The 17,330-nt window shown below is 41.8% G+C and overlaps 1 protein-coding gene across 4 annotated transcripts in view; it reads right to left on the bottom strand.

Annotated features, from left to right (window-relative positions):
• ehbp1 (EH domain binding protein 1) overlaps positions 1–17,330 on the bottom strand; it is a 161,762-nt gene that overhangs the window by 78,571 nt on the left and 65,861 nt on the right. For all 4 annotated transcript variants that reach the window (XM_063492101.1, XM_063492103.1, XM_063492102.1 and 1 more), the window contains 2 exons: positions 17,007–17,268; positions 13,562–13,808 (listed from right to left, as the gene is read on the bottom strand). In XM_063492101.1, the coding sequence (XP_063348171.1) occupies positions 13,562–13,808; positions 17,007–17,268 (509 nt within the window). The remainder of the gene's footprint in view (positions 1–13,561; positions 13,809–17,006; positions 17,269–17,330) is intronic.

Here is a 17,330-nt window from a genome sequence, read left to right as displayed (position 1 = left end):
CCTGAGGGGCAGGCTCTTGACATTTCCGGCTCATCTTTAAAAAGAGGGCCTTAACCTTTACCCACAGCTCCGTCAGACACGTTTTAGGAGATCTCGACAAAACCTCAGTGCTTCTCAAACAAATGGAAAGGGAAAAAAAGGAAGCAAAAAAACAGGATAAGAAGTCATAAAATCATGCGGCAAAGAGATAAGGATTATCTTATTTTTAAAATTACAGCATGTGGATAGTGGTTATTTCGTTTTGTTTGTTTCTAACCATGAGTACTGATCATTCCAAAGACTCAAACTCCAGTCGTTTTCTTTCTTTGCCGCCATTTGTGTGTGCCATTAAAATGTGTGTGTGTGTTTTTAGAGTTTCAGTGTGGAGTGGTCTTCCTCCAGGCCTTCCCCTTCTGCTTTTTCAAGTGACGGTTGAAAGTAGCTGTCTAATTTGAGCGCTCTAATTACCTGGGATTAGAGACCAGGTGCTATTAAAGCAATTAGACACACAGCACACTCCAGTGCCGCAGACCCTGTACCCTAGCCGGCAGAAAACACACAAACGTACACATATACACACACACACACCTGTGTAACACAGCCAGTGGAAATAAATATTAAGTTTAAGGGAAAGTGTCTTTAAGGCTCATTCACCTCGCCACAAATACACATAAATAATCACTTATACATACTTCTGACTTCAATTAAAAGTATTTGGAGGTGCGTTACTGGAAATTGGCAAGCCATTTTAAAAGCACAGATTAACCAAATGTTTTCTTCATTTCCGACAAACCCCTCGCAGCGACCCTACAGTCATCACAACCTAAAGCGGGTGTAGTTTTCCTCAGACTGTTTCATTACCACCTTTTCCGATAAAGGTTTTACAAATGCATCGCGCCACTCAAGCTTTCATATCCATCAAATATTGAACAAATACCATATCGTCCGTTACAGGACTGGCTGCATTTCCTTAAGACACAAACACAGGAGTGAAATTTTCATGAGGAGCAGAAATGCACCCTGACTTATCAAACAGTTTGCTGTCTTGCCTAAAGGAGCAAGTGCATGTGTGTGTGTTTGTCTTTTATCAGTCTGTGTGAATGTCACTGTGTGTGTGTGTGTGTGTGTTACACTGACACAGTCATGTAGCTAGCACGGCTCGAGGGTAGGATTAGCGGAGAGCATTGCCTTGGCCCACAAACATTCCATATTAAAAAATGAAAAGGCAACCTTCATTACTATCAGTGGCACATAACCTCCCCTCTTCCTCCTCCTCTGCTACTATTATACACAGCCATAACAGCCTGGGCAGAAAATACAAGCCACTGACAAGAGATTCCATTATTTCCTGATGCCTCAGTGTCAACAACATACATCTGACGGGGCAAAGAAAGCAAAAAAAATGGAGGAAGGGAAAAGGATGTTAGAGAGAAAGGAGGGGGGTTAAGCTCACTACAATGCCTGAATGACAAGATAGGAGGAAACCTGGGAATGCAAGCATCCAGCTTCCTGTTGGTACTGGAGTCAGGAGGAGGATTTTTGGTTTCACAGATGTGATTTTGGGAGGGTGATGTGAGATCTGAAATAACGGTGATGCTGCTCAACAATGACAGAGATAATTAATAAGCTCTCACAGGATAACGTGGAGCTACAGAACAATTCTAGAGTGAGGTTGCTGTCTTTACTGTAGATGTGGACCATGAGCAAATATTTAATTTACTGTAGATAGGCAAGACAATATTACAAATGCTTTTGATCAAGTGGGTCGCACCAGTAAAGCCACTTTATTAAATAAATAAAGATACAAATTCTCCACTTTATTCAAAAGTAAAGAAAATGTTCAACTGAGCTACTCGAGATAAGCTGAAACCATAAGTTGAAAAGATGCATCTTACCCTACCTTCTTAAAAAGTTTCCAGAAAACATTAGTGAAATTAATTTCTTATTTACAAAACAGATGGACAGTCTGAAAATAAAATATATTTCAGTTTTTACACACTGATCAAATCTACCATTTATAATGGAAATGCAAAAAACCTTCACCTGTAGAGGTTTTGTAACAGAACAGCAACAATTTACATCTGTAAGACTCAAAAACAGTCTTTAGATGTAGAAATACGTTACATTTTGTGATTCATGTTTTTGGTAGGTGTTGGCTTTGTTGGCTTCATTGGAGCGTGATCTTCAGCACACACTGTGGCGATTTGTAGTGAAACTATTGGGATGAAAGTCAGCAGCTCCAAGCTGGAGGTTCTCTGCCAGAAAAAGGTGGATAGTTTCCTCTTGGTTGGGGGAAAGTGGCTGTCCCAAGTGAGGGAATTCAAGTTTCTCAGGGTCTTACTTATTTAATGACTGTAAGACGACCTGTGAAGTGGTCAACGGTAACTTCCAGTCTGAACTGGATAGTCATGGTGAAAGGGGAGAGGACATCTAGAACACCCTAAATAGTTTGATGCCACTGGGACTAAACTCCAGATAATCATAGGATAATGGGTGGATGGTAAGATTTTGCTTCCAGTCGTTAGTTTAGTTAATAAAGCAACTTTTAATTGCTTATTGTAGACAAGTCTTATACCTTTTGCCCCACTAACAGTGTGGAGAATTGCAGAGTCAAGGGTAAAAATCTGAAAGAAAGTCTACTAAACTGTACCCAAACGAAGATCAACAAATGTAAACAAAGTCACGTGGCATTAAACATGGGGACTAAAGCACACAGAGGCCACCAAACTGGCCTTTCTGAGTCATAAAAAAGACACAAGTCAAACATTTTAAAGTGGCAGCTTTGTCTCTCACTCTGGGGCATGACGCTTCAATGGAAACTTAACTGGGCTCAACCCAATGACATAAACCCACGACTCTGTGGAGAGAAAAGAGCTTCCGTGTCTTTCCAATCTCACTTTCGAGGCTTCAAAGCAGTGTCAGAGAGTGTCAGATTTGAGGAGGTGTTGAATCTCATACTCTTTAAAACTTGTAATCCGCTCAAGGAGCCTAAGGCAAAAAAAAAAAAGGGAAAAAAAGAAAAGGAAAGTCCATGCACACACATATACACACAGTGCAAAGTACACACAAACACACACTTTAAAGGATAGAGACTCACATACTGTACATGCATGCAAACAGCAGGGACATACACACTTACTGTATGGATAACAACATCTTAGAAATGGTAGCCTAACACACTCCTCTTATCCAAGATACACATACTTGGGGAAAAAATTAATACCTGCTCATATTTAAGAGGATAGGGTTGGTGCACTTAAGTGGCCTGTCCATCCTGCTACAGAAAAACCTCATCTGATTGGCTCATCTCCAAATACCCACATGCTCAATTATTTAATTGCACATTCAATCAAAACAAGCAATTTGTTTAATCTGAGCTTTCCAAGTCCAACGTCTTCACATTAGGAAAAACACGGAGCGGAAAAAAGAGAGAGAGAGAGAACGATCACCTCGCGTCATCTTACCCATGAAATTATGCTTCGGATTTCAAACGCTGCCTGCGTGAGAGCGGAGGGGAGGGAGCAAAGTCCAATCAAAAGTTCAATTATGTAAATGGAGATGTGAAGTGGATGGGGCAATAAGGAGATTGGGGAGAAGGAGGGGTTTGTCGGGGATGGGGGGCAAAAGGGTGGAACAGGAGAGGAGAGTGAATGTAGCGTGAAAAATAATACACATTAACATACAAAGGAAATGTATGTCTCATTACCTTTGTAATCGACTGGGGTGGGGGCCTCCTTCCAAAGAGAGGTATGAGTATGAGCTCAGACGCTGTTTAGTTAAGTTGGGCTTTATTTTACGAACAGGTGGAAACAGAAGCGCAGCCCATCTATGACACACTGAAATTGCTTCAGCAAGTTTTCATAGCTATTTAACAAATTTTTGCACTGTAGCTTTGTGTACTGTCACCAAGTAAAGAAATATGTAAATAAACTCATCATGATGGCGATGGGGGGAGGTTGCTGGTGATTCACGCTTTCCATCACTTGCAGGCCAAGACAGAGGGCCTTTCGGCAGTTGGCTACAGAGATGTAAAATGCAAAAATCTGGAAAAGCGGTTTCCTTTTCCAGGACCGTATCGCTTCCAAGGCCTATTTTGCTCCACAGGCATAACCATGCAAAGCTGTCTTTAAAAAAAAAAAAAAAAAAAAAAGAGTACAGGAGAGGACAAGGCTTTGAAATTGAAAGAAAACCATTCACTGAAAAAAAAAAAAAAAAAGGAAAATAAAATGGAGGGAGGGACAGTGCCAGCTTGCAGTGTGCCCACCCGCCCGCTTGCTCGCCTAACATGTAACACAGGGGCATAATGCGGTGTAAGCGCTGGCTTTAGCTTGTCATGGAAACGGCAGTAGCATTACCCACACTCACGCCTCTGCAAATTAGCTTTGGCTGTGGGGAAAAGGCATGCAGGGTGGGTAGGTTTGAGATCGAGTGCGTGCGGTGAGGATGCTGTCTGCAGTGGGGACAAAACAAGACAACATCACTGATGGTAAAAATGTCCTACACTCCATTTCTTTGAGTCCTTCTCCATCTGCTTCCTTTCATAAGTTACACTGATCTAACAGAAGATATTTCAGACTCCTCCTGAGCCATTCCGGTGAGCCATTTCCTTCTCCTCAATCACCATTTCATAAAATTACACTGTCACTAGTTCAAATTGAAACCTCACAGTTGTCACAGTTGCCACTTCAAACACTGCTCAAAATCAGTGTATATGGTTGTCCTGTATATGGGTACGTATGGCCAAGACATGCCTTTGCGTGGAAATCATATGTATGCACATAAACGTACATTTTAAAATCCAGATTTGCAAAAATTCAAAGTCCTCCCACATCTAATGCTCTAATCGCCTCCTAATCTCCCTCAGATAAATAAATAAGGTTTGTGAGAAAGAGGAGAAAATGGGAGGGTGCTTTTATAAATCTATATTGCATTAGTCTGTTTTAACTGCCATTTCAACTGTGCACTTGGTTGAGCAGTGAAGGAGACAAACTTAAGAGACTGCAAGTCTAAGAGGACCTGTGAAAAACACAGGTGAAGCAGCTCTGGAAGGCAGGAAGTCACAGAACAGGGTTATAGCAAAGACTACCTACAACTACTTTCCTACTGTTACCCTCTTGGAGTTGATCAAATTAGAAAAAAATAGGCACAGGTAAGTTTGCACATCGATTTTAATTTAAAAATTTTTTTATGCAGTTTGGCATTATTGGCGTGTCCTTGTGGCTCTGCCGCACTTCAATATTCAAACCACTTGATAAATCTGTTAAAACAGTGTTTGTCTGTTTATTTGTAACTGGGTTTTTATCCTGCCACCTGACCCCATCACATTCAGCTGATATATATATTATATACACACACACATATATATGTGTGTGTGCACACACACATATATATGTGTGTGTGCGTGTGTGTGTGTACTTTTTTATAAACCAGAAGACATTTTCTGAGTCACAGGCCCTCAAAGTACCTTCACCTTCTAACTTCTTACAAACAAAAGACATATTTTCAGAGCTAAAAAGCACATCTGAGACCAAAATTAGATTTTAAATCTAAAGTCCATTTTTTTCCAGCAGGATTTCTTCGTGAACAACATTAAAACTGCACCTTAACATCCATCTAAATCTTATGCTCTTCCTCCACCTTCTCAGATAAGTAACAAGGTTTGGGAGAAAGAACAGAGGGAGGAAAAGAAGGAGGATGTTGTTTTTATAAATCTATACCGTATTAATCTCCTTTAACTGCCATCTTCAACAAACAAATTAGTGGTGCAATGGATTCAGAGATGAGCTGGGCTGATAAAACCACCATTTATCAATTAATCTAAGCCAGGGCAGGGAAAACTCATTAAGGAGGCCACTTTAGGAATTATGTTCTGCAGGTAAAGAGGCAGTTTGTGTGTGTGCGTGTGTGTGTGTGTATATATATATATATATATATATATATATATATATATATATATATATATGAGGAGTGTGTGTGTTGGGGGGGGGGGGGGTGTCTTAACGCAGCGGTTGCTTAACCCCGACACTACAGACTGCCATTGTCCAGCGCAGCGTGGGCTCCAGAGTGATGAGAGGGGTGATAGCAGAGCCAATTAAAATGAACATAATTACAAAGTCACCCCTTTGACTCCTGATCAGAATACACATGCATCAACACAGAGAGAAAATGAGGATGGGTGTGTTGGAGGAGGACTGACAGGAGCAACCGGAAAGAGAAAAAGTTTGGAGAAAGAATGGAACATTTAAGTGACTAAAAGGCAATAATACATCTGGGTGGTGCTTGAACACCTGACTTTAACCTCATCGACCACCCAACTATAGGCCCCTGATGGCTCCACCTTCAGCAATTTCTCATTTTTAGCATTTAATAGTTTATATGTTGAAATGCTAATTATTAGATCGCAGCTTAACATGACATGGTTCAGTAGACATGGAGATTCTGAGCAGCTTTATTCTTCTGAATGTCAGTAATCAATCCCACAATCGACCAATTAATGGACAGACATTTCTGCAGCCACTAATTTGAAAAGTAAGCAGTCATTCCTTTTGCCCTCTCTGACTTTTGTTTTTTTAAACATGAAATACTGACTATAACTGTTACAGTCATAGTTTATAGTGTCAAGTAAATAGTTTATCAAGAATTGGGAAAACCATTAAATAAACAAACAAACCCTATTTTGCTAGAACAGGGTTAGAGTGAGGTTCATGGCTGGGCTGATCACAGATGATGATTGAGACCATAAAGGAGTTCAACTCTCTGTATATGAGGAACATTTCAGCCATAACTAATTGCAACTTTCTACTAACTCTCATAACACAAAAAGACCAAACCAACATTTCAAAGGGTCCAAACTGTACCCGAAGGACTGGATTTATGCATCAACTCCTGCTGAGGTCCAAGGAGGTCTGTGAGAGCTCAAATACAAACTGAGAAGGATGCCACCAGGTGATGTGAGAGTTGAGCACTGGAAATGCCACTTAGTATTTCCTATAGCACATAAAAGCACACACCTGCATACTATAATAGGCCGAAAGAGGGGGGCTGGAGGGCTTTAGGAAGAGGCAATTAAAGCCTTATCATTTCTACACTCACTCTCTTTTCCTCAAACACAGACACAAGAGTGCACGTGTGTGCATGTACACACACTTGAACACACCCGCACAATTTGAAAGAGAAATCACTGACTAATTCATAAGATACTTCCAAGGTCTTTTTTAAATTAAGGAGAACGGTTGGTTTAATTCAATTAAAATGTAGGAAGGGCCACTTAAAGATGACGGGAAGAAGGTTCAGCTTCACTAAGTGAGTGCGGTTTTCAGGAATGTGCGGGGGGTCTCAGACCCTCTGGAGGTCCAAGGAGTTTTCAAGTGCATGGACTTCTATCTCCTCAGATGAAGCCCCCTTAAACCTCACCCCAAAACCCAGGATCCTTCAAGGTTTAAGCCCACACACACCTGGAGCACCAGGGCAGATTAAGACCAGATTAAGATAAAGTTACCCCTTCTTCGGCCGCTATGTCATTCAAACCCCTGGCCTCTACGGCCACTGGATAGAAGGACACACAAGACAAAAAGGTTTGGTTCCTACACGCGCACACACACACACACACGCACACACGCACACACACACACACGCACACACACACACACACACACACACACACAAAGGACTTTCTGGTCATCCTCATAAGCCCTATTAGTCTGCCATAGAGCCTCTCATAGCAGACATCAATCATGGAGGGATTAGTCAATTCCCTCTCTAAATGAGTGGCGAGGGAAACTTCCCTTCAACTCAAAAGCAGGTCTCCTTCTTTCAGAGATTACACAGCGATTTGTTTTCATTTTGTTCCATCTTCATCGTTTTCTGTTTGACTTGCTTTTCATTTCTCTCTCTCTTGCTCTGCGTCTCCCTCGTTCTCTCCTGCTTGCAGCTTGTGAGGTAATCCTTGGCAGATAAAACTAAGGAGGACTTACCAAAGGCAGATTACAAGCGGCGCTTTGCGGAAGGCCCTTTTACACCAGTCGGCGCGGGTATTGAAGAGAGTGAGCTCTTCGCAGTGCTTAACTTGTGAACTCGACATGCACCCAACAGAGGAAGAGGTGGAAAAATGATAGCCGCATTACAGTAACTGGATCAAAATATATCCCTCACAACACACACAAGACAGCACATTAATACACACAACAAACACACACACACACACTTGTCACTTCATGGCTACCAGTGAGTAAAACTGAAATGGGAAGGGTGTGTAATATTAATATTTTTGTTTGTCTTGAAATGATTAAACGTGTAAATGCCTGGTGCCCTGTGAGACTTCAGGATTAAAACTGTGCCTCAAACATGGCTCGAACTGTTCACCACCACTGGATCTCATTTAATTGATGCAAAAATATTTAGTGATGATTTAAACAAACAGCCAAAAGTATACGTATTAAATATTTCCTTAAACTTCTGAGACCGCAGACCGTCCAGAGGTTGGTATCGTCTTCTACCTTTCCACTAACTTGATGACAGCGATGCCCTGCATCTTGAAGCAACAACAGGAAGCCTGATGCTTGGACCTACACCGATTGAGAGAAGAAACTGGGTCTCCTCTCTCCCACAAGATCCAATGACAGACCACTCAGAGACGGCAAAAAAAGTTTGGGGAGGGGTCCACGCTGAGAAAAGGTAGACACTGAGACGTAATTATTTAGCCTTACTCCTCTCGAGGATTATTCTCCTAATATTACACAGCTTATGGAAAGGCCAGCGTGGCCAAAGGGAGCCACTGAGGCTTCAATGCTTTGGTCTCAGAGACGGACCGCAATGCCCATTTCCTTGCTCATAGCGATGCCAAGTTCTGAAATTTAAGAAACACAAAACACTCTCCTGATCTTTTACTTTTAACCCAGTGGTTCTCAAACTGTGGGGCATAGAGCCACTTCAGGTGGAGTGTGGACAACTCTTACCACAAGAGTTTACTGACACCATCTTGCAGAGCTTTACATGTCAAAAAATGAACCTAGATGGAAGTGTGCTTTAAATGAACAACAGTCAACAAGGCATTTAGTTTAACATTTAAGCTCCAACTATAATGAAGGAGGCTTTTAAATCTACAGTAGCTGCTTAAAAACATCGTACCCAGTCCACTTTCTTTATGTCCTCCATCTGAGTTTCTTTGTGTAAAGGTCTGCAAAACTTATCAGAGAAGATGAATTAACTTTGGACTGGATGTAATGATAACAAGACGAGAGACCTTGCAACGGGCAAAGATCAGAAGACAAGAGATGACTGTCCTTGTCTCTTGGGCTCCCCTCTGTCCTCCAAAAACATCCCTCAGTCGTCACAGTAACCTCAGAAACACTCCACAGCACGGATGTGGTCCTCTCCTGCCGCGAACCTCGGTGAAAGCTAATTAAGAAATATCGCAGCCTTCTGCGAACTCAATTAAATAATGTTAATTTATTCTAATTTCAATTTGGAGGTAGTCTGAACAGGAGGAGGGGCTGTGAAAACATGTGGGAGAGGAAGGAGAGCTCTGGCCTCTTCCTTCCCCCCCCGGCACAGGAGCTCTTACAACCTGCAAAACTCTATTTAATTTGATCCCTTCGACTAATGTGGGTAATCACTGAAGCCCTTCAAATGAAGGGGAGAAAGAAAACATTCCTCTAGTGTCTAATGTGAGTGTGCTTATAACAAAAATTAATAAAGGGAAAAGTGGTAAAGATTTCATGTAAGATTATGCTTGAAATATTACTCGACATACAAAGAAACAGGTGATATTCACACAGTATACAATAAAGGAACAGCTGAAAAAAAGTTTTTGAAAAGCAAACCCACACCAGTTCCAGGATGTAATGTATTGACAGATAAACCACAAAGTTGAAAATTCCTTACTGTTTCCAAGATTCTTTGGCAAATATTAAGATAACACAGAACTTTTTCTTTCAAACTTCTGCCCACACGCATAATCCAACCTCCAACTTTTCTTTATATGAAAATAAGGCAAATAAGTCACGAAGCGGAAACTTGATGAAAATCCAAAGATCAGAGCATCTAAGTGTAGAGCGCTCTGACTACAGAATAGAGATGGAGATGAAACAAAAGGAGGAGCAGAGGATCACTGAGTTACAGCGAGGGAAAAGAGATGGACTGAATCAGACCAGACAGAGCTCACAGCCCGCCCAACAGGAACTCCCTCTGTTCATTTAAATTAATCCCACAGATGTTTTCATCCTTCCAGCTCCTTCACAGATGCTACACTTTAAACTTGACGCACTTCAGGATCTCTAGACGGGACAATGGAATCACATATTGGTATGGGAGCTGTGAAGCATCTAAAGCCCCTTTCAGACATGCTCTCCTTTCCATTATTTTCACGATATCTTAATGCGTCGGCTTCATGTGTCAAAGAACAAGCCCGGTCACTTCTCTGTCAAAATCGCAACAGCCATCTAAGCATTCAGACCTAATGACAAGTGCATATAAACTTTCAACATGGTAAAAACCGGACTCATATGCAGTCATATGTACAACTTTACAACTGTGCATACATGACATGTTGGTCTTTCTGTCTGGACATCATAAGACATCCTGGATGAAGTTTCAGTTACGACACAGTATACACGAGAAAATGATGCGCTGTCATTTAAGACGCCCATGGTTTTGGCCACAACCAAGCTATTATCATGTAGTCTGAATCTGGCATCAATAACAACGGTGGAGAGAGCCAAACACTGAGAAGTGTAGCTACATTTCAAGTACTTTCTTTCCACAAGCCTTATTCACCGATTCCTAGAAGCGCTTTTAAGCTAAAATTCACACATTAACACTCTGATAGGAGCATTAAGGTTTCAGTATCTTGCCCAGCAATACTTGAGCATGCAGACTAGAGGAGCCTGGCATCAAACCATCGACCTTCTCATTGACAGATGTCCCACTGTATGTCCTCAGCCACCGCTGCCAAGGTATGACCTACCTTCACATTTCCTCAAACACAAACATCACCTGAAGTAAGGTACCTTTAATTAATCATTGAGGCAAAGACCTCCTTTTTCAATCATGTTTAAAAATGATTAATACATACTCCAAGTCCTAATATATTGTTCAGAAAGGTGCTATCTGCATATCCTCCTCAGTATATAGCAGGGTTTTGTTGGGACCTACTGTCCACCAGTCATCATGAGCAACAAAACAAAAGCTTCTGGAACCTCTGTAGACGCTGCATTTAGATCTGAATCTACATAAGAACTTGAGTTAGTGCCAGCCCATGTGTTTCACTGGCAAAAATCCAGAGCACCGAGCTTATAATATTCTTAATGTAAATCCAATCAATATGTGTAATACCTGTGTATAGAATAAGTGGGCGAACACCATATGTCATGTAGATGTCCTGATTTTCCACAGGCTGGCACTGAAGTGGCTGGTTTTAATGCAATGACAAGGAGGATGAAACTGCATCCAAGAAAAAGTTTAATCCTAAATCTGTTGGAGTGAACACAAACATGAAAAAGCTACATCTTTCTCCATGACTGTAGTTGCCTTGTATTTTCCTGTTAGAACTCTTGCTTGGTTTTTACAGGTTTATGAAATATCTTCACCGAAGCATTGCTCGAGGCGCTGACCCTTAAACTCGTTTTCTATTTGTTGAGTGACCAGCCATTTAAAGCTTGTTCCTCTGCTGCAGTGAATTAAATGTAATGGTGAAACGAGACAAGCTAATCTCTTTCGGTTACCAAAGACAAGATTTCATTTTAAAAAAAGAAAAAAAAAGAAAAACTCATTCTAACCCTTCAGGGCAGGTTTGTAAATGTAGAACTGAATATGGTGGCTTTCTGGATATCAATTTCTATTCACATTGTGAGATTAAACTGAATTCTGTGTGTGTGTTTATCTCAGCCCTACACACAATTTGCCCACATTGGTAAAATAAATATAAATGAAGAGTAGACGCCTTGTATGGGAGAGGCGGGGGTTAGTTGTGTTTTGAGGGAAGGTTATAACTGCCCGAGTACATATTCACAGAACTGAGCCTTGGGCACACTGGAAACTATAAGAACAGGTACATGCATACATTTACACTCTGTGCACGTTCCTAGCGTTATGATGTGTTGGTTTCGTCGTGGCCTCTCATAGTGGGGATGTCTCCTCTTAATCCTCCCTGACTTCATACATTCAAAGGTCATCTCACAGCCCATGTGTAGGCTGTGGTGTGTACCATGGTGCTGGGTGTGAATAAGAGGGAAAAAAACCCTATTCACACTAGCTGTATATGTCAACAAACCCTGTAGGCCTATCCTTGTTTACTGTGAACATCCCATCTCTCTCACGCTCTCTCTCTCCACAATTCCCTGGAAATGTTCCCTCTCTTTTCTGTCGTCTTATAACCCTTCACTATCCTCAGCATATTCTTCATTTCACCCCTCCTCTTCAGTCACAATTCATTCTCTACACCCCACCTTGCCCCCTCCACACCAAGCTCCAGAGGCAGGGGCATCTCTTGGCGAAGTGTGGCCCACCACAGGCCACTGGCTTTGGGTAATTAAAGTGGTTTAGGCCCCCTCACCCATGGTCACAGGCAACTGCAGCTGGGTGATAAAGGCACTGTGCCATAATTACATGGACGGCCAGCATCACCGCCCAGCTACACTAAAACAGTCAGCTAGCCAGCTGCATGGGGAGGAGGGACCTGTGTGTGTCTACGTGTGTGTATGACTAACTGTACTGTGTTTGCGTGTATGTGTGTGCGTGGGCACAGGGGGTCAACACCCCCTTGTGATCGCTCTGCTGTAGTTAAGCCCCCTGTGTTTAAGCCCTACACAGGCTCATTGAGCCCCTACACACACACACACACACACACACACACATACACACTCACAATTTTAACCCCCACTCATCCCCACACCCCCAGCCAATCATTCCCCACCAGTGGTCTGACTCCTGCCGTGAGTGTGTGTGACCATCAGCCATTTAATTAGACCCAGCCATGATTTACCTAATTTAAATAAATAAATAAACATATGAAAACACCCCAATAAACAAATACCTATATTCAAATGAGGAGCTGGGGAGTTTCATGAGCATAAAGAATGGTGCAGGAGATGAGACTGTGCAGGCGGAAAAAAAGCTAATGTAAGGACCACTGGATGTGGACACACTACTGCAAACACACACATACACACACAACACATTCAAAATGCTTCAACTCACTCACTTATAATAAAACATGCTGCACGGACGAGCTAGAGTGAATGACAGGAAGTAGACATGAGATCTGTTGAATTTTGGGGTTCAAGCTCAGAGATTTGAATTGAATGTAATTAAATGAACTTAAGAGTCTGCGAAGCCGACAAGTAGTTGATGAGATCAAAGTTAAAATCAAAATCTTAAATTGTGCATTCATGTTACAGTGAAGAATACCCAAATAAATACATTTGCTTTATTTTAAAAGGTATATTTATCAAAATAGAAAGCAATGATTCTTCATTAAGCACCAGATACACTGCAGACACAGCCACAGTGCATTTCTTTCTGTATTTTTCACATGCATCACATGGGGATAAATCAAGTTTATTACATTCCAGCAAGGACTGCGTACCTTGGGGGAAGAGGAGGCCAGCTCTCTCCCTATCATTGCTGCCACTGGGCTGGGCCCAACGGGCTGGGCTCTCTCCCCATCAGGGCCAGATGTGGGTTTGTGGGGTGGTAAACTGGGGCCGAGCCCAGGGCTGGTGCCCGGGGGTGGGGGAGCCCTCCTCTTCTGGCTGCTGGCCACATCAGGTGAGGGGCCACCAGCATCCTGCTGCACAGGGCTCGATGTCCTTGGCTCGTAGAATGGGTTGGATCTTGGAAAAAAGGGAAAAGAGAGATTGATGTAATTTATCCATCGAATTTGTAAAAAGAATGAGCTGTAAAACAGTATTTCACTAGGCTGGAGCTTATTCAGAACAACAGAGCTACACTGTTTTTGACGATCCTACAGAATTGATTTAAAATATTCATACTTGTATATAAAGTCTTAAATATTACAGTTATATCCCGACTCGCACTTTAAGATCCCCCTGATCTTAAAAATAAATTAAAAAAGCTAAACCAACAGACACACAATATTCTTCAACGAGCAGAACTGGGGATACTGGAGGGTGGAGGATAGCGCTGCTGGAGATTTTTTCCTGTTAAAAGGGGATTTCTTCCTCCCCACTGTTGCTTACATGGCATACTGTGATCTTGGTCGTTGTTGTGTTGTTGTGAATTGGCGCTATATAAATAAATCTGAACTGAATTGGAAAAAAAGCACTGATAATGGCCACATTAACTGTTCAGCCACATTTAGAGCAGATATAAAATATTCCTATTCTCATTTTTAAATACAAGTTTATGAATATTTTCTTTTTTGTTTTCTTGTCCATTTTTGAATTTTAATATGTTAGTGACTTTATTGTTTTTTCTCATGTTTTTAATGTGCTCTTCTCCCTATGAAGTCCTTCAAACCTTTACATGTGATTCAGGGCTATACAATAAAAAGCAGCAACACAAGCATAAAAGGCAGTCTCCAAAATGCCAATAAAGTTAACATAAACCATCTCAAAGACAGATATATAAGCTATATAAGATATAAAACCTAATTTTTTATCTTGTAAAATTAGGTTGTCGAACACAAGAAAATATTAGAAAATATGCATATATTTTGCCTAATCATTAAACATTTTGTTTATAATGACCTATAATAACCATTAGGACCTTTTAAAGACATCCTTGGATCTAACTATAAATTAATTAATAGGGAAACAAAGGTATGGTGCAGCACAATGAACAGCACACAGAAAGTGGTAAGTTAATAGAAGATGCAGGTGCACTGAGGTCAGGACTGTGTGACCTCATATCCTCACTACCCAAGGTGGACTACTGACAGACAGGCCAGAGCACGACTACATTACACACACGCACAAGCACGCACCAAAACACACACACATACACATACCACAGTGTTATCAATACACAGGCATGCTGGTGGCAATGAAAGCAGGGGCACGGCCTTAAGACATTCACTCAACATGCAACAAGCAGTCCTAAACAAACAAGAGAATTGGATGGAGGAGGAGGAGGGGGTGAGAGGAAAAACTGATTGACTGGGTATCTCTGAAAGAGAAGGTTGGAGGTACTCAGTGTCTTACTGCAAAGTGATAGAAGGGGGAAAAAAAAGGAGGGAAGTGAAGAAAAGAAAAGGAGGCAGGTCTATAGAGAAGCTCTAACAGACCATCGCTGGCTAAAAGACATGTGAAAGGGCTGCAGTCAAAACACTGCGCTGCCCTCTTGAACTTTCTATTCTGCAGTGAGCTGCTCCTGATGTAAGAGACAGAGAAAAAGAAACACACCAGTCAATTCCTGTCTGTCTTTGGACAGCTGAGAGGAGTGAAACATACGCCTGTCTGTGTGACGGCTTCGCTCAGTGGCCAAAAGGGGTTTACATTGACAATTTGGGCACGGCTGCTCTTGTGGAGATGGTCACACACTATTGGTGAAACAGTTCACTGATGGGAACACTTCAGAAGGATCCCCACATCAGTGTGAAGCTAAGATTCAACCCCTAAAGGTTGGCAACCTTTACTATCACAAGATAAAGTCTATATAGAGCTTTTAGAGAAGGTGACACAGCCTATTAAGTATAAAATAGCCTAACATTTCAGTAAAAACTGAGATTCACACATACACAACATGCTACCTTTTTATGCTGCGTTCAATGACTAAATTTTCTCTTGTTCATTTCTTTAATTTCAGGAAGTTCCACTGAGATTAAATATTTATAAGTAAGGGTTGAACAACACAGCCACCAAACTTAACTAAAATGAAAAATTTTAAAAATGCAGCATATACCAAAAAAAGTAAACAAATAACCAAAAAAACACCTCCGTTGCCACATTCATCATATCTTTAAATTCAACAAGAGATAGAAGCATCTTTATATTTTCTTCTTTACAAAGTAGCTGACAGCACTGATGAACCGAAATGATGCAGAACAGGAACAAGGAAGAGGGAATGGGAGGGTGGGGGTGGGGAGCAGGCGTAAAGGAGCTCCAAGGTGAAATAAAAATGAGCAGAGTCTATGAGGAAGTGAAGGAGAAAGAGGGAAAGTATGGGGCAACAAGTTGATGGGAGGGAGAGGATGGGGAGGACGGGTGGAAAGACTGAAGAGGGAGACAAGGTTAAAGAATGCAGTGAAACAACAGGGCCCTTGTTCCTGTTGAAAGAGCTGCCTCGTCACTTTGCCCTGTTTGGTAGGGGGGAGCTGTGCCTACAAGTGCCCCTCTAGAAGGAGGGGGAGCTGCAGGACTCGGGCTGCCAGCAGTAATCGAGAACGTAACAGAGCGCTTTAAGTGTCGCTACTTATGAAGAAAAGTGCAATTCCTCCAATGGCCACTTGAGGCTAGTGATCTGAAACCCTTAAATCTACATGCTTTCTACTTGCCACCAGGGGGCGACTCTTCTGATTGCACAACAATTTCCAGTGGTGTAACAGTCCATGGGAAAATGGCCCTATAGTCACTTTTTCAGCACAGTAGACACTTTCCCAGTCAGTTTATAAGCTCAATCACTGGTCTCGGGTCAATAAAAAATGAAATTGATTTTGTAATCGAATGGTCACTATTAGAATCAAAAAGGAAGCTAAACCCAGGCATGCTCAAAGACTTGTTAATCACAAGCCCTTAGCCATTCCCTTGGTTTCACAGTAAAGTCCACTCCTCACATATCCAGTTTGCAGTAAAGCTTACAGCTTCGTCACTTTGTCTACCTCCATCTTTCATATACAAACTGAGTTAGAAAGCAATGCACTTGGTTATAAATAAAAAAAGAAAAATAGCACAGGATAAGGTGCATGCTCTTTACTTAACAGCATGTTCACGCCTCATAATTCAAAGTTACTGTGTCATCACATGCAAAAAAAAAAAAAAAAAAGAAAAAAAAAAAAGACCATTGTTTTTCATTTGTTATAGGACTGTAAATACACTGAGGAAACAATTGTCCAATGAATAACAAAATCTTACTTGTCGAGCTCCTCCTCATTGTGAGAAGTGTCCGCATACAGGTACTTGCTCATGTCAACGGGCCGGACACCTTTCCTCTGCCTGGGTTTGGGAGGTTCTGGATCTGGCTGAGGGTCTGTGTCCTGGTCAGGCTCATCAAAGGGGTTCCCCGGACATGCTTGTGTCTCTGGCTCATCTGGCTCGTTGAACGGATTTGAGGAGTCGTGGTCATAAAAGGAACTGTCGTCAGCCCGCTGCCGTAGGACCGGCTGGGCAGGGGGCTCTGACAGAGGACGGAAAGCATTGACAGCATGTACAAATCATGTTACTCCTAGACTTGACATG

This window comes from Pelmatolapia mariae, linkage group LG13 (assembly GCF_036321145.2).
Source record: "Pelmatolapia mariae isolate MD_Pm_ZW linkage group LG13, Pm_UMD_F_2, whole genome shotgun sequence".
In the NCBI taxonomy this organism is placed as follows: domain Eukaryota; kingdom Metazoa; phylum Chordata; class Actinopteri; order Cichliformes; family Cichlidae; genus Pelmatolapia; species Pelmatolapia mariae.
The sequence above is the reverse complement of the archived record's forward strand: the minus strand, read 5'-3'. Positions and strand labels throughout refer to the sequence as shown.